At 35.5% G+C, this 18,210-nt stretch overlaps 1 protein-coding gene across 10 annotated transcripts in view; it reads left to right on the plus strand.

The window, feature by feature from the left end:
* The window catches only part of REPS1 (RALBP1 associated Eps domain containing 1), a 72,922-nt gene that overhangs the window by 21,151 nt on the left and 33,561 nt on the right, over positions 1-18,210 (plus strand). For 9 of the 10 annotated variants that reach the window (XM_060029878.1, XM_060029883.1, XM_060029888.1 and 6 more), the window contains exons 2-8: positions 10,175-10,298; positions 11,926-12,122; positions 12,255-12,408; positions 12,964-13,088; positions 13,593-13,755; positions 14,034-14,097; positions 15,243-15,397. In XM_060029878.1, the coding sequence (XP_059885861.1) occupies positions 10,175-10,298; positions 11,926-12,122; positions 12,255-12,408; positions 12,964-13,088; positions 13,593-13,755; positions 14,034-14,097; positions 15,243-15,397 (982 nt within the window). The remainder of the gene's footprint in view (positions 1-10,174; positions 10,299-11,925; positions 12,123-12,254; positions 12,409-12,963; positions 13,089-13,592; positions 13,756-14,033; positions 14,098-15,242; positions 15,398-18,210) is intronic. The other variant, XM_060029882.1, reaches the window with a different exon arrangement.

Here is an 18,210-nt window from a genome sequence, read left to right on the forward strand (position 1 = left end):
CCAAATATAAATAAATAAATTTGTAAACAAACAAAACAAGTAATAGATATTTCCCAGGCCTGTGTTTTACTGACAACTTGCCAGTGATAGAGAAAAATGTACAAGAAATTACATCACAACTGCTTAACCCTGTTCACTCTAACTCTACTCACTGAGTGCAGACACTTTAGAGCTCCACTCTATTCTGTGTACTTAGGGAAAGTCATGGGCTTCCAGTCCTCCCAGTAAAGGAGCTGTAGTGGTAATATAGTGCAGTAGAGAAGAACATGCCCTGGAATCCTCCGCTTCCCCATTTCCTTGAACCATGGTGGGTTACTTTACCTCTATCCTTTAGTTCTCTTATCTGTAAAATAGCAGTAAAAGTCTCTGTCTTTCAGGGATGAAAGTTTCTGTTATGAAGACTAAATGAGCTAATTTATAAGGTGCTTAGAATGATGCCCAGCCCATGTTTAAATGTTTAACTTTTATTATTATTTTTAAAATTTTGGTAAACTAGAGTTGCTGTAGCTCTAGAATAGTCAGTTAAGTCTCCATGTAAGAAAACAGAGGGGCTTGATTACTAGTACTGGTTTCTGAAAAATGTTACTCTTTAATTAAGATTAATATTCAATATGACATATTGTAAGGGAACATGTTTTAAGTGTTGGCTTTTCCTGTAACCTTCTGCCTTCTGTTGGTTAAATGGAATCATTTATCTTTAAAGGTGTTTTGGAAAGGCAAGTTATAAGTCTGTCTTTGCTTGAAACAATCCTGGCTTATGCCTCTTGTCCAGGCATACTTATAAATAGTACTCCCTTTCACTCTTGCAAATGTCTCAGGTTGGATGTAAATTTTGTGGTCACCCTAAGTATAGTTTATTGGCCAGATTGATTTTACTAGATTATCTCCATGTCTCAATAATATTTTCTAAAGGCAAACACTACTACTTTAAGCCTAAGTTTTAGATGGTTTGTGGGATTTTTCAAATCACTTTTGTATTTTTATTGTTTTTATCCTTTCTTACCTTTAATCTATATTTCAGTTTTAAGTTTTTTTGGTTAAGTAGGTAATACAAAAAATTATTTTAATTGGACGTGGGGACTTGAACTACCAGTAAACTTTATAGGCAGTCATATAATTTTTCATATTAGAATCTTTACATTTGAGGCTGTCAGAAATGTTTTATTTCTTTAGACAACTAATGACTGTGATACTGATTATAAGCAATAAAATATTTATTGGTCTGTATGTACTACTCTTACCATAGTTGACTGTCAAAAGGAGTTTATATTGCCCAAAGCGAGTAAAATTATAGCATTAGGAATCAGATATATTGCTAAGAGGAATCTTTTTAATTACCTATACCATTCAGAAGTTCAAGTCAAGAACTTCATAAAATTTTAAAATCTACATCTGTCCTCTTTTTTTTAACCTCTGTCCTCTTTTATAGTAATTAACTCAATATTCTTTTTTTAAATTTTTAAATAAATTTAAAAAATTTTATTTATTTACTTTTATTTTTGGCTGCCTTGGGTCTTTGTTGCTGCACGCAGGCTTTTCTCTAGTTGCGGCGAGTGGGGGCTACTCTTCGTTGTGGTTCGCGGGCTTCTCATTGGGTGGCTTCTCGTTGCAGAGCACGGGCTCTAGGTGCATGAGCTTCAGTAGTTGTGGCACTCGGGCTCAGTAATTGTGGCGTGCAGGCTCAGTAGTTGTGACGTATGGGCTTAGTTGCTCCGCGGCATGTGGGATCTTCCCTGACCAGGGCTCGAACCCGTGTCCCCTGCATTGGCAGGCGGATTCTTAACCACTGCACCACCAGGGAAGTCCCTCAGTACATTCTTTATGGTTCCTTGTTTTAGCGGGCAGAATGAAATCTGCCTTCCAGTATTAAGCTTCTAAGTCCTGTAGCAGTTATCTGTATTGTTATAGTATGTTCTTTGATGAATTCCTGTGATAATATTAGTAAGGGAAAAAGAACTTGTATAATATATTTGAACTTTTTTCTGCTGAAAAGTTATAGGAGACATTTGTAGTTTTTCTTTACACTGAAAAATATACCTTTTGCAAATACTTGTAGTGTAGAAAGGGGATTATTACTTATTTAGTACTTATCTGATATTTCAGTCCCTGATACATAGTAAGGGCGCCAGAAAATTCTGATATTGCTATTTAGCTACAGTATTTGACAAATTTTATACGTATCTTATTTTTGAGGTGGTCTGCAGAATGATGTGTGCCATTTGTCAGCAATGTATAGATGGTTTTCTTTGTTCTTTCTGAGGACATACTGTTGAGGAAAGACTTGGAGAACTCATCCTTAACTGAGATAGGAAAGTGGTTGAAATGTAACATGGAAGTTATGCATGAGGGTATGAGTGAAAGGAAGAAAAGAATCAAGAGAATACCTGTTTATTTACCTAAGTGTTAGGATAAAATCATAGCAGGAGAAAGCAAAGAAGCCATGTGGTTTTGAACTGTAGGCTTGTAATCAGAAATCATTTGAGGGCTTCCCTGGTGGCGCAGTGGTTGAGAGTCCGCCTGCCGATGCAGGGGACATGGGTTCGTGCCCCGGTCCGGGAAGATCCCACATGCCGCGGAGACGCTGGGCCCGTGAGCCATGGCCGCTGAGCCTGCGCGTCCGGAGCCTGTGCTCCGCAATGGGAGAGGCCACAACAGTGAGAGGCCCGCGTACCGCAAAAAAAAAAAAAAAAAAATGAGTTGCGTTGTATAAGCAAAGCAAAAAGCATTAAAGGTTTTGGATAAGAAAGTAATATAGTAAAAGTGAGATTAGATATTTGCCCCAGTGCAACTAAGTATCTCAAAGGGGTTGGTAAGATTGCATTTCACTTCAGACCTGAGTTTAGTAGGAAATTGGCTGTGGAGTTGGTCACAGAGTGATAGCTAGAGTCGTTTAGGAATGCAAACATGCTTCATGAATCCAGTAATGGATGAGTTGCCCACTTTGTTGGAGTATGCTAAGCATTTAAATTAAATTGTTTTCGTAACAGAGGAAAATACTAGAGATTAATATGTCCACATAGCTTGTAAACAGGTGAAACATGCTTTGTGTTGACAGCAGTATTTGAAAGGGAATTAAGTCATGTTGGAATGATTGGGCTTTGATGTATGCCCTTATCTTCTTTGCCACTGACTTTTTTTTTCTTGACCTTTTCTACTTGCCACAGTGTACTGCAGCAAAGATGCATGGATGGATCATGTGTAATCCAAACTACATTGGACAACGCAAACTATGTTTATTATTAGAAAATGTTTCATTTTTAAAGGAATGGTAAAAATGATCTTTCCTAGTAAGAAAGATTTAATTCAAATGAAGACTAACAGAATGAATTCGGTAAATCAGGAGGATGTGGGCACCATGGGAGAGCAATTCTCTTCAGCGCTAAGTGGCAAAATACAGTGCCAGATCTTTCGGGGGGTTCCAGTATGACTAAGTCATGGTCTCTGCCCACAAGGAGTTTAATGGAGGGAGGAGGTGTCAGGAGTGTGCAGTGTGGTTAACCTAATTACACAGGTAACTCAAGTAACTCAAATGGTAGAAGCTGGAGTACTAGTACAAAGAAAGAAAAAGTCATCTGCATATGGATAGCAGATGTTACAGGAAGGCGGAGCCTGTTATGATGGTTTGTGAAGAAAGGGTATAATTTTAATAGGCAGACATAGGTTACAGAGTGATCTGGTGAGAGAGAAAAGCAAAAATATGGAGATAGGTGAGCCCAGTCTCTAGATTGACCGAAGTAAGACTAGAAAAGCAGTTTGGGACAATTTTACAGAGTCTTGAGTGCTAGACTTATGAGTTTGTTCTTTAAATATAATATACATTATTCAGAGCTATACTTTAGGTTTGTTAATCTGGTAGTCTGTATAGGAGTAGAAGGAGACTGCAGCAAAGTTGATTCAAAAATATTTCATTCATTCATGTATCCAACCAACAAATGTATATAGGTACTGTAAATCAGGAGTTGTTCTAAGTGGTGGGAATATAAGAGATCTTCTCTGTTCCTTGGAAGCTCATTCTTTTGGGAGATGTTGACAATAAATAACAGTAGGGTACTCAGAGGAAGGATTGCACTTTGAGCTGAGGTCTGAATGACCGAGGAAGTAGCCAAGCAAAGATCTGAGGGGCAAACTGCGGATACGGCAAGTGCAAAGTCCTTGAAGTGGGAGCAGTCTTGACTTATTGAAGGAAAGGAGGAAGCGGTGTTTTAGAGTTCTTGTATTAGTTATACTGTGGGTGTGTATAAGGACTGGACCTGACACTCCAGGGAAGGATGAAATAATGCATTTTCTTTTAATTAATTTCCCTTGGTTATTCTTCAGTTGTCTCAGTACTTTGAGTCACTTGCTAGATAACAAGATCTTATATAAAGCCATTGTATAATGATTCATTAATGACCTGAATTAATGACCTGAGAATAATTTGGGGGGGCTTCCAGAGTCTCAGCTGAAACACTCTAGGACCATTATATAAGTAGGATAGGTTAATATATAATAATACCTGTATATATGGTTATCTTTCATGAAACTTGGTCTCACTTTTTTCTACCCTGCTTGCTAGAGGACCTGAAGGAACATTATTGTAGTTTTTGCCATTTATTTTATGCCATTTTTCTAGTAACTATAGAATACTCTCTGAGACAGAATATGTAGATATGTGATCTAGGTGTTTTAGTTGATCTGCATATTTAAAAAAATTATCTGAATCCACATTAGCATTTAAAAATGAGAACAATATCATAGAATATTCCAGATTTCCAGCTTTACAAAAATCTGAAGATGGCATCATTTGACAGATGTTCTTCTATAGCAGCAGTTAGCTAGAGCTGAATAGCAGCTGCTCTTGTCACACCTGCTCACCTTACCTCACTACATCCCCCATCTGGCCAGTTTCACTGATTTATGGTATACTTGCTTGCGCCTGTAGACATTGTGTTTTCAGTGGCTGCTCTCGAGCAGGGAGTATGTAGCATTGACATCAAAGCAAGAGGTCCTTCTATCACTACCATATAGAGAGTGTGCTCTATAATAGCATTTCTCAGAGTTTGATCTGCAGAGCCCTGGTCTGATATTTTCATAATACTACTAATATGTTATTCCTCCCTGCTCCCCCGCTTTTTTTTTTTTAATCCTGTGTTGACCTTTGCATTGGTAATGCAAAAGAAGTGGTGGGTAAAACTGACTCCTTAGCACAAATCAATGCAGTGTCACCAAACTGTAATAGTATTGTATTCTTTACTGCCATACAAGAAAGAAACCAATTTCGCTGAAGAATGTTCTATGTAGGGAAAAAAACCCTGATTTTATTAAATCTTCACCCTTGAGCATATATTTTTTTCGTATTTTGTGTGATGGGAAGTATGCATAAAGCACATTTGCTGCATACTGAAGAATGATGGTTGTCTTGAGGAAAAGTACTTATTTTTTTGTTTGAGTTGTGAGCTGTACTGACTTTTTTTTTTATGGAGCACCATTTTTCTTGAAGGAACAGCTTACTTGGGTATTGGGCAAAGATTTTCTTGAAAATGAAGCAAGTATGACTGTCACTTAAGGGAAAACAACTAATGCTATTTGTTACTAATGATATAAAATTTGAGCTTTCTGGCAAAAATCAGGATTTTGGAAAACTTAGCTGCAACCATGTGTTTGACTGCTTCCCAGTATTTAATGACTTTTCTGATGAGACCAGTGGTGATATTAACAAATGTAATTTTAAAAAATATTTTGTAAATAAAATGTGTCAACATTTGGAAGATCTGCATGACTATGAACCAGTAGTTTACATATGACCAAAGCAGGTTGCAGTGCACCAGATACACCAATGGATTTTTAATGTAAGAGTATGCAAAAGAGTTTATTAATATGGCTTTGGATTCTATATTGCAGCTAACCTTTAAGCAACTAGCACTTGTAGAGTTTTGGTATGGTATCAAAAAATGATAACAGATTTATCTGAAAAGGCTATTTAAATTGCCCTCTGTTGGGACTTCCCTGGTGGCACAGTGGTTGAGAGTCTGCCTGCCGATGCAGGGGACACAGGTTCGTACCCCAGTCCGGGAGGATCCCACATGCCGCGGAGTGGCTAGGCCTGTGAGCCATGGCTACTGAACCTGCGTGTCCAGAGCCTGTGCTCCACTCCACAACGGGAGAGGCCACAACAGTGAGAGGCCCGTGTACCGCAAAAAAAAAAAAAAAAAAAAATCCACCTGCCAACGCAGGGGACACGGGTTCAGTCCCTGGTCCAGGAAGATTCCACATGCCGTGGAGCAACTAAGGCTGTGTGCCACAACTACTGCCTGAGCACCTAGAGCCCATGCTCCACAACGAGAAGCCACCGCCACAAGAAGCCCGCACAGCGCAACGAAGAGTAACCTGTTGCCACAACTAGAGAAAGCCTGCACATGGCAACGAAGACCCAAGGCAGCCAAAAATAAATAAATAAATAAATAAAAATAAAAAAAACTGTCCTTTGTCTTCCAACACATACCTGTGTGAAGTGAGTGTCTTTAAACAAAGCAACATATTGCAGTGAATCAAATACAGAAGCAGATATTAATCTTCTCATAAGCTGGACATTAAGGAAATTTGTATATATATAAAACAATGTACTCTCAATTTTTTATTTTGGAAAAAAGTTATTTTCGTAAAATTTTATGTTACGTGTGATAGGATTATTCTTGTGTTTAAATGAATTCATAGGTGCATTTTTTTTAATATCCCAATTTAAATTCTAATATGGTAAATATCAATAAATACAAGCCACAAAAACAAACGCTTTGAGGGAGTCCTCTTTAATTTTTTTAAGCATGTATAAGGAGGGATCCTGATACCAAAAAGTTTGAATATCACTACTCTGGACTCTTAAACAGCATTGATTCCCAAAGTGTGTTATACAGAGCATCTGATCTATGGATCACTAGTTCTAAAGCATTTTAATAGATACTAAACCAAATAGAGGTTTGTTTCTAGGCTGTAGGATTTTTTAGTGCCTCTTATGAACTAAAAATGCATTGTAAAGTCGCCAAGGGGGCTATAATATATGTTTATTCAACTACAGAGCATTTAACTTGACTGGTGTTCTTTGGAATACATTTTGGAACTACTGCCCCATAAACATGCCATGTTGAGAGTTCTGTTTAGCTATGCCTTGGAGGCACCTGGGAAGAGAGGCCTCGGACTCAGACTAATCTGGCTTTGAACCCTGACTGCCACCTACTAACCTCAGTTTCCTTTCCTATGAACTGGGGATAATGGTAGCCAACATTAGAGGAGTGTTCTGAGCGTTAAGTGGGACAAGAAGTAAACAGTCTTCCTAATAATAGGTATTCAGTGTAATTGTTCCCTGTTTTCCTCTAATTTCTCTAGTAAACCTGAGTCTCCATTACAAGTTATTCCCATGTCGGTAAAGCTGATGAGTCACAGAGAGGTGTGGGGACAAGTCTAACAAGTTAATGAAACAATAAAAGTTAGACTGACTTGGGAGCCAGCGTTGTGCATGTAGGTAGACCAAACTGCCTGGGCTTTTAAGCCAGCAAAAACAGTCAGCTTGTCCATTGACCCAGTCCAACTTAAATTAAAGAATGTTTATAAAAATGAAAGCAATGGAGTCACCTTCTCAATTTTAACTTGATAGTGACTATAAAGGGAGGATCTTACTTTCTATTATATTTTATTAAACATTCATAAAATTTCATTTTGGAGAGAATTTTGACAGTATTCTCAGTGATGATGTATTGATTCTTAGTATTATGTATAGTTTCATTCCACTTTTTTGCATTTTTCTACTTTATAATTCAGCTCGTAGATTCAAGCTGAAATTCTCAAATAACTTCCATATACCTTTCTTGTTGTTAGAATTCCCTGTACCTCATGTTCTGAGCATAGGATTAAAGAACCTTCCTAGTGCATTTAAACTACTCTTTCATTGTCACTTTGTACTAGGCACTCAACTTTTAGGACTTACTGAGGGTACTTGCTCTGAGGCAGCTGACATTATTCTAGGAAGAGGACAGTGGACAGCCTGTCTTGGTAGAAGATTAAAAGCATGACTTTGAATTATAGCTCTGCCCTTTTTTGAGCCCTCTGGCCTTAATTACTTGGCCAGTCTGATTCTCTTTCTTCTCCTGTAAAATGATAAAAATAGCAATTCTACTCCATTATTTTTAGGATTAGATGGGAACACCTTGAGTATTTAGCACTGTGCTTAGCATTGTGTGCACTCAGTAAATGTTAGCCCTTTCCCCAACATGTCCATATTTTGTGTATCAGAAGTAAAAAATGATGCTTGTGTACATTTTGCTCATTGGAGAGCTCTTCGAGTTATTATTAAAGAACTATTTATTCTTGTTTTCTACAGTATTAAAAGGTTGATTCCTTTTCTAAGCCATGGCGTACAAGGTATAAAGGCAATGACTAGAAAGACTGCTGATAGAGCAAAAATGCTACCTTGGCAAAAAGGAAAAAGTCACAAATCATTAAGAACAGAACAAAACAAAAACTCTTAATAGTGTTATTCCATTAGGTGAAAAAAAAAAACCCACTTTTTCTTAAGCACCCCGAATACATAAGTTATCTTCCAGCAGTTGTATAATTTTATGCTTTACATTTAGATCTGTGATCCATTTTGAGTTAATTTTTGTAAAGGGACTAGGTGTACTTTTTTGGGCATTCATTCTGCTTTGTGTTCTCTTAGCTTACTGGATCAGTGGTTCAGTTTCTGGCATTAATTTGGGGGAAACTTTTAGTTATTATTGTTTCAAGTAAATCTTCTGTTCTTTTTATTCTCCTTCTTGTCTTCTTATTACATGTATGTCATACCTTTTGTAGTTGTCCCACAGTTTTCAAATATTCTGTTCTGTTTTTTCCTCTTTTAGTTTTAGAGGTCTTACTGAGATCCTCAAGCTCGAAGATTATTTCCTCAGCCATGTCCAGTCTACTAAGCCCATCAAAGGCATTCTTTGTTTTATAGTGTTTTAGATATCTAGCTTTTTTGGGGAGGAGGGGGGGTTTCTTAGGATTTCCATTTCTTTGCTTATATTGCCTATTCTGTTCTTGTATGGTGTCTACTTTATCCATTAGAGCCCTTCACATATTAATCATAGTTCTAAATTCCTGGCCTGATAATTCCAACATCACTGCCCCTTAGTGGCAGAACAGCAACTTCCTCCTGTGCTGATTATTCATAGCAAAAATGACTGTATTTTTTCCTTGTGCAAGTAAACAAATGGTTATTGTTATTGTGATATGTTGCTGAACCAGTGACAGTTGCTTTTTTGCAATTCTAGTAAATACTTCTGATTTAGTACCACAGCGTCTCAGGTACCTTAATCTTCCTTTGAGTGTTTTGGGAAAAAGAAAATAGACAAAATATGTTCCCTTTGTACAAGAAGTTGAATTTTTTGAGACGCTGAGACAAGGATACTTAGTGCTTGTTTTAAGATTACTTTATGATGTCTGTATAGTAGATGTTACTCCAGCTTTGGGAATTATAATTTAATCTTGTAATTCAAAATTCTCTTTTCTAGTCTGAAACTTGCAGTAGCCAGTCGAGAAATACTTGTTGAGTGACTAGAATGATCCTTGAAAGCCTTCATGCTTTAAAAAAAAAAAAAAAAAGCAAACAAACAAAAATTGTTGTTTTAAAGAAAAGTAGTATAACCACATTAAATATAATCTGGAAAATAAGAGGGAAAAAAAACCATACTGTTAATCTCACCTAACAAATTTGTTGGTAGAATTTTTATATATCTGTTTGTTTTAAAAGTTCTGTTTATGTAGTTAAAATTTTGCCTCCTGCCTTTTCCCACTTAGTATGTCATTTTATGACTTACTTTAAATGGCTGCTTAATAATCTGTTAGTTGCAGAAACTTTTGGCCCTATTGTATGCACAGTGTTTATGAAGAAGAGTAGATGGTACATTTGTTTCTAAAAGATAAAATGTAGTTACTTATCACATGAATTTTAATACGTAGGAGAGTGATAACCCTCTTATTGTAAGGTCAGTGCCTTTTTATTTTCAAACATTTAAACCTGAAACTTGAGGAAGTTGGTTGTCAGTTGAGAGTAATATACCATATGTCAGCTATGTATTTTGGAGAAGTGATAAACAGAAGTTAGATAGCTGCTTATGTGGAGAATTATTGTCATAATTCTTAATGTTAACATTGTGTTCTTTTATAGATTATGGAGCTTTGTGGTGCAACTAGACTTGGTTATTTTGGAAGAAGTCAGTTCTATATTGCTTTGAAACTTGTAGCTGTTGCCCAGTCTGGCTTCCCTTTAAGAGTGGAAAGTATAAATACAGGTAAATACGGAATATATTAGTAACTGAAATGAAAATGAACTTCTAATCACAAATGAAGTAAAGTCAGAACTGTTGAGTCTTTCTGATGTTTCAGTGGTATTTGTGACGTTGAGTTAGTGTCATGTCTTTTACTACCATGCTCTTTTCATTTGTTAATATTAGAAAAATATGTCTGTCTTAACTCTGTTATGGCATATATGTACTTCATACATATTTGATGGTAATATAAAAACTGTTAAAATGGTGATTTTTAAAAATTAATTTACTAAAAATTGCTTAGAATTTAGATGAATAATTTTATCAAGGTAAATGATGAATTATAGCGCCCATCTTCATATATGCTTTCCTTATATTCTTTTCTACTAACTAAGTATAAAACAACATTATACTTTGTGTTTTCCTGTTTAGAAAAGCCATGAAAGCTCCATTTGAAATTAGAAAGTATTAGTTAACCAAAATTTTGATTGAAAGACACAGTATTAAAAATATTGGCAGACTAAAACCCAAATACAAGCATCTAACCACCTTACAAATGTCACCTAGGATAATTTGTTTTTCTGTTATTTGGAGGCTCATTGATGCCGAAGTAGGTGGAAATTCTATAAAGGTAGGCACTTAAATGCAGAGTTCTTTGGTTTTCATAGGAAAGGCAGGCAAGAGAAAACTTGAGGTTTTCTCTGATGTTAGAATTTTTATAACATAGTTTTCAGTACCAGCTCAGTTTATTAGTCATCCAGAGGTTTTCATTGTGGAGCTCTGGTTTGCCACATATCATTGTTCTGGAGTTGAGAGTTTACATTCTTTCCAGGTAATTTTGAATTCCTTTATATAAATGCTGAATAAACAATGTTTTCCCTTCTTAATGTGGAGATTCTAAAGAGAAATTCTGGTAATCATGGTGGAGGGAAGTACACTTTCCTCTAAAAATGGTTTTGGTGCTGTATTGTTCTAGTCTAAAAGTGTGCAGAGAAATTCTCAGTCTTTTATCCTCTTTTCTACTTAAAATTGAATGTAGAATATTTGCCTGTAGGAGTGTCATAAGCTAGACTGAAGTGGGTGGGTATAACTGACACCTTGTTCTGTGTCCTTGGTAGGTGAACAGTAAGTTGTTTTCAGGAATTTCTGCAATGAAAATGTCTAGATTAATCTAGTCTCAAACTTAGTGACATATTCTTATTTCGCTTAGAGCTCTAACATTTTCCTTTAGGGAACCAGTGTGAGTAGAAACAGCCTAGGCTTCGGGGTCCGATTCACCTGGGTGGAAATCCTAACTGTCAATAACCTTGGTATCTTGGAGTCTCAGTTTCTTTCTCTGTAAAATGGGGTTGATAATGGTTATGAGACGAGATAGATATAAAGTACAAGCATAGGGCCAGACATGCAATGAACATTTAATACAGCTTAACTCCTTAAGGACAGTTTGGTGTTACTTCTTTCTAGGTTAGAGTTTCCCTAAACAATCTAAGAGAGATGATCTGAATTTTGTAGAGGTGAACATTTTGTGCCTGTTGTTTCTGTATCAGTTTTTGCAAAAATTCTTTCTAATGTCAAATTCATCTCTTATTTTAGTTTTTCGTGTGTATACCTTTTTTTATTTTGAAGTAATACTTATTTTTGTGGTTAACAGTAAAAGACCTTCCTCTGCCAAGATTTGTTGCTTCAAAGAATGAACAGGAATCTCGTCATGCAGCCTCATATTCTTCAGATTCTGAAAATCAAGGGTCTTATTCTGGTGTAATTCCCCCACCACCGGGCAGGGGGCAAGTGAAAAAGGGATCCACAAGCCATGATACTGGCCAGCCTCGTACATCTGCAGATCAGCAGGTAAGCACGTGCATGTAAATGCTATCAGTTGATGTCCTGTGCTAATGCTTACACTGAAACATTTATTGAGTGCCTTGGTAATGAAAATGTTACCTTAAAATTTAAATTTTAAAGTAATGATGTTCTTTCTAGGAACCTGTATCCCCAGTAGTTTCGCCACAGCAGTCTCCACCAACTTCTCCACACACATGGAGGAAGCACAGCCGCCATCCCAGTGGAGGAAACAGTGAGAGGCCTCTTGCAGGACCTGGGCCATTTTGGTCTCCCTTTGGTGAAGCACAATCAGGTATTTAGAAATTTTTTTAAAGTAACATTTATTAAGGGTTGTAAATTGAAGAAAACTTGATAATGTTCCTTTAAGAGTTGCCTCCAAGTCAATTTTTAATTATATGTTAAGTGCCTTAAAAAGCAAAAGCCAGCTGTGAAAGTTTCTAAGTAGATATATCACTTTGAAGAGTGGTAATTGCATTTATTTATATCTATGATGCTTAGACAAAAGTTTACTGGGATCAGATTCTCTGAAGGGTAAAATGAATAAATAAATATTCCTAGGGATATATTCCTAAGTATAGATTATATTAGTGAAGGGAAGTACACTTTGTTGTAAAAATGATTCTGCTGCTATATTGCTTATTACAGCAATAAATTGGTTATACCAAATGAGGTATAATTTTAAATTGACAGAAAAGATTCCATTTTGGAAATTGTTAACATTTCTTCAAAGTTAGCATTTAAAAGAAAACTTTTATGTGTGTGTGGTGATTTGTTATCATTAAAAACCTTGTAACTTTATTTTTTTCCTCCAAAAATGAGTCAGCATGTTTACCCATTCTGCTTTTAGGTTCTTCTGCTGGTGATGCAGTATGGTCAGGGCATTCTCCACCTCCACCTCAAGAAAATTGGGTCAGTTTTGCAGATACTCCACCAACCAGTACTCTTTTAACCATGCATCCTGCTTCTGTCCAGGTGTGACATTTTATTGGTATTGCATTTTTATTTGCTTCATTCAGAGTATTGCTGCAGTCATTGTTTTCATATTTTGCTGTTGCAAATTTTATAAATGCAAGTTCACTCTTTTACAAAAAAACCAGAACTCTGTGCGTTTTCTTCAAGTCTGTTTTCATTGGAATGTTTCACTGAAAGTTTTGGCTGATTTTCTTGCTAATTCCATAGTGAAGCTTTGAAAGGTTTCTGCATCTAGGAATATATTTGCTTGGCTTTCTTAGCACATTTCACATAACTTTCTGTTGCTTACATATTGCTGTCGTTCTACACATTTATATAATCATTGTGCACAAACGTTTAATAACCTATATAACAAATATGTGGTTTGCTGATGAGTTTGTGAAGACTTCTTATTTTTTAAACATCCACAAAAAGTTTTACTTTCAAAGATAAGTAACCTAGCGATCTTGGTCCATGTAATCATATAGATAGATGCTGTACTGAGGAAAAAATGTTTCATTACAGGACCAGACAACAGTACGAACTGTAGCATCAGCTACAACTGCCAATGAAATTCGTAGGCAATCCAGTAGTTATGACGATCCCTGGAAAATAACAGATGAACAAAGACAGTATTATGTAAATCAATTTAAAACCATTCAGCCTGATCTAAACGGATTTATTCCAGGTGAGTTGTTAAAAACAGAAGTTCTTCTAGATGGGATAGGACAATCTCAATTTCATAATCTCAAAAACATGGTTTTATTGGTCAGAGATTATAAAGGATAAATTAATTCTCAAATTGCTTAAAAACTTTATAATCGCTGGAAACCAAAAACATGGCATGTACACATGTTACGGTTACCTTTTTCTCAGTGACAAAAGTCTTAAGACTCTTACCTCACATTTTATTCTTGGAGCTGTAAGTTCAGAATAACATTAAACAACACTGTTTTAATATTTCAGGATCTGCAGCTAAAGAGTTTTTTACAAAATCAAAACTTCCTATTCTTGAACTTTCTCATATTTGGTAAGTGTGGTATATCATTAGTTGGGTAATGTGGGTTGTTTCAGAGGAGTTTATAGCAGGTAGATTTTTGAACTTTAAAAAATAAACTATTAGAGTAACCTTTTCAAGAGTATTCTCAAAGTACTCAGTATTGCCTTATAATAGCCAGCTTCTCTCTCACTCTTTAGAAAAGAAATAAGTGATAACACTGTAGTAGTTCTTTAAAATGGGTTATAAAATTCTTTAAGCTGTATCACCTGTTTCTTGTTGAAAGCATAATGTGTGGAATAAAAGCTAGTTTGCTCATACATGGTTATGTTTATCACATTTGTTTTTTAACAGGTTTAGTAAGTCCTATACCAAGGCGTGATCTTAAGGACATGCTTAGCTGCCATTTAAATATAGACTGAGACTCAGGATAGCTGCTGTGTAGTTGAAATTAGCCATTAAAACACAAATTACAATCACAAATTATTTTTTAAAAACAATTATTGGATAAACAAATGTTATTTCTACTGTATATAAGTGTATTTCTTTACATTCTAAATTATTTTGTTATTAAGGTTTTTAGAAGCATAGGATGCTATGGTAGGAAGTAGGTAGATAATGCCTAAAACCGAAAAATCAAGAACTAGCAATATATGCATGCTATTTATGTAGTTTAAGGTAATGAATGAAAAATGGTTGCATCTGCAACCAGAAAATCGACATCAGGGTGGGGCTGCTCTTTCTTTGTATCAAGCCTTGTAATTCTGTTGGATGCCTTAAAGTGCATACATGTAGAAATTTGATAACAGTAAAAACAGTTTTTAAAAATTTCAGTGACTTACTAACTAAGCTTAGCTTTAACTAAATCCTGTTACTAAAAATGCATATGGGGTAAAGGTCATTTTTTGGTGACTTTATTTGTTGGGACTGTTTCTTCAGCATTTTATTATGAGAATTTAAGACATACAGAAAAGTTTAAAGAATTGTTCCTTGAACACCCATATGCCCGCTACCTACAGTTAACAGTTTGCTATATTTGTTTTATTACATATCTTTCCATCTATGGAATTTTAAAAATTATAGATTGCAATTTTCTGGGAAAGGATTTCTCTCCTTTTTGAGACCTAAAGGGAGTCAAAGCAGAATATGATTATATTAATAAGAAGTTTTTCTTCTAGGGAACTCTCAGACTTTGATAAAGATGGAGCCTTGACACTGGATGAGTTTTGTGCTGCTTTTCATCTGGTAGTTGCTAGGAAGAATGGCTACGACTTACCGGAAAAACTCCCTGAAAGCTTAATGCCCAAACTGATTGATTTGGAAGATTCAGCAGGTAAGACCGGGAGCTGAAGAGACCTGACTGCATGCCTTAATAAACATAACACTTGATTCTTAAAGCAAAATAAAGATAGACGTTAAAACTTAGTTTAAGAGCATAAACATTTCATCAGAAGCACGTAGATTTGCCATCAGAATAGGATGTACAGGCTGAACCTGGATTAATGGCTTGGCTTATTTAGTAAACTTTAAATAAAGAGATAAAGAATACATGCCACTATTTCACCTTACACTAGTGACTTGCAGAGATCTGAAGAGCATTTCATAGTATCTTGTTACTTTGCTGCCTTTAATTGCATTATAAATTGTCTGAAGTGGGTAAAGTAGCCTGTCTTCATTATCAACATTTTTCCATTTAATGCATCTTAATTTGTTGAAGGGAATGCCTGGTTTATCCTTAGACCTCTACAGTCGCAAGCATTTTCCTTTAAAAAGCCCACTTCTTTTCTTCAGACTCTAAAGAAATCTGGGAAATTTGTATTTGATTGTAGATAGTGCTTTTTTTAAAATGTTTACAAGAATGCTTTTATAAGTGCTCATACTTACTGGTAGCTTTCTTTAAAAGGAAATAAGACTACAAGGGGTAAAAAATGAGTACTTTTTCCTTACATTCTGAATGAATAAGAGGAAATTAATGCTAAATTATTAATGTACCTAATTAAAACTAAATTATTGTTTACAATTTTTCTATCTAAATTCTCTTGTATTTTATGTTGGAAGGAATTTTATGCTTTTAAAAAGAGAAGATAGAACGAAATTTGGCTCTTAAAAGGGCAACGTCTGTTTAACTCAGAAACGCAAGTCATCTGACTTCACTGTCTAAATTTTACGGAAAGAACCATATACATGTCATTACTGTCAGGAAGAGAACAGTCTCCTTGGAGTTAAGAATCTGAGTGTGCTTCTAGTTTTGCTACTTACTCTGTGACCTTCCTTGGGCAAGTTCTAACCATTTACTCTTATTTTTTCCTTCTGTTTCTCCACCTGAAATGCGGATTTGATGCCATTCATATTTTAAGACCTGAATTGTATCCTGACCTTTTATCAACCAATAGGTTGATTAAATAATTTACTGTTGATTTCAGTTTTTTAGAAACATTATCCTGTGAGAATCCTAGGATTTGCCTAATCATTTCAGGTAGTTATTCGGCGTCAGTTACCCTCTAACTTGAGCTGAAAGCGAAGCGTTTTTGTCAGATAATTTTGCTTCAGAGTTCTTTGGTTTACCTAATTAGGAAATAAACAAAAATCACTTCTTTATTTAGCTTTTTGCTAGTAGCCAAAAGGGAAGCAATTTTGATAGCTGCAGACTTGCTGCATCATTGATTTATAAATTGGGCTCGTATGTAGAGTTTTTTTATGACTTTAATTTTTTAAAACCTGATAGCATACTAATACAAGAAATAAGTCAAGCTTATTCTGTTGTATGTCATTTTCTAGAGGTTTGTCTGATCTTGTTATCTATTGGATTCAGATAGGTGAATCTGACTTTTGCATGTAGTCAGTAGAGTCTTTGTTTTCTTTCTTTAATTTAAATAAAGTGTGATTCTTTGTCATGTTGATCTACTGACGGAATTTTAAGGCTGATGATGCAAGTTCTTTCCTGGGCATTTGTCTTTTTACACCTGTTAGATTTGTTTAGCAAAGAGACACTCTGGTTTTTTGCCTGCATGTCTCTATACACTATTCCTTTAACTATAATTTTAAAGGTGTCAAAGACTCAGTTTTTTCCAATTCTAACAAAATATTATATGGTTTCCAGTCAAATTTATTGTGAACATTTTGACCACACAATATTAGATTAAAATCTGCTTTGCCTACTCATAAATGATGAATTTGGAGTTCTATTTTGAGGTGGGAAGAACCATTTAATCTTCTTTCTCCTACCTATCATAAGCCTGAGATTCATGACACAAAGTCCTTTGAATATAGAAATTGTCATGTGACACTGTGATTCAATCAGTATCCTTAAAAACCATTTTTAAATAGCTGTGTTTTTAGATGTTCCCAGTTAAAGGAGGCACACCCAAACACTTTCTTTTGGCTGACCTGAGAACTTACCATAAATATTCCTTCTGTGGAGACTTTGTGCCTTACAGGCAAAGGTGGTTTCTATCTTCTCTGATCTTGCACAGCATATCCTATGTGCTGTTCATTATGGCACACATTATGCTGAATCCTGTTCTTTTTTTCCACTTTCTACCACTACACTCTGAGCGCCTTAAAAAAATAGGAGATGTATCGTATTCATTGTAGTATCCTCAGGACCTAGCACTTGCAGGCATGGACTAAGTAGCTTAGTAAATAATTATTGAGTAAATTACGCTAAATATGTGCCATTTTTAAAGTAGGGTTTTTTCCTTAACATTTCTGTCTTTGGAAAAACAGTCATTTGTTTTAACTTTATGATGTTGGGACATATTAAAATATTAGCTCCACAAGTATTCTATATTTACAATTTAAGTAACTCTCACAGAAAAATAGATGATGAATAATGATGACTTGAGTTACAGTTGCTTGAAGTAACAAGCTAAGCTTTCTGTAGGCATGCAAACATAGGTGGGATATATATGTATTTTTTCCAAAGTCATTTGATTAGATTTATAGGATTAAATATACCAGATAAAACAGAACAACCAAGGACCAGAGGTAGAAGTACTTGTGTAGACCTGAATTAAAATATTTAACATTGAACATCACTGAATTTGACAGCTGGAGTAAATAACTTTCATTGTCTTATAAAAGAAAACATACAAGAATTCATCTGTGGAAGCTTTCTGAAGCTGAATTCAAGAAAGAATGGTAATC

This window comes from Delphinus delphis, chromosome 14, assembly GCF_949987515.2.
Source record: "Delphinus delphis chromosome 14, mDelDel1.2, whole genome shotgun sequence".
NCBI classification, from domain to species: domain Eukaryota; kingdom Metazoa; phylum Chordata; class Mammalia; order Artiodactyla; family Delphinidae; genus Delphinus; species Delphinus delphis.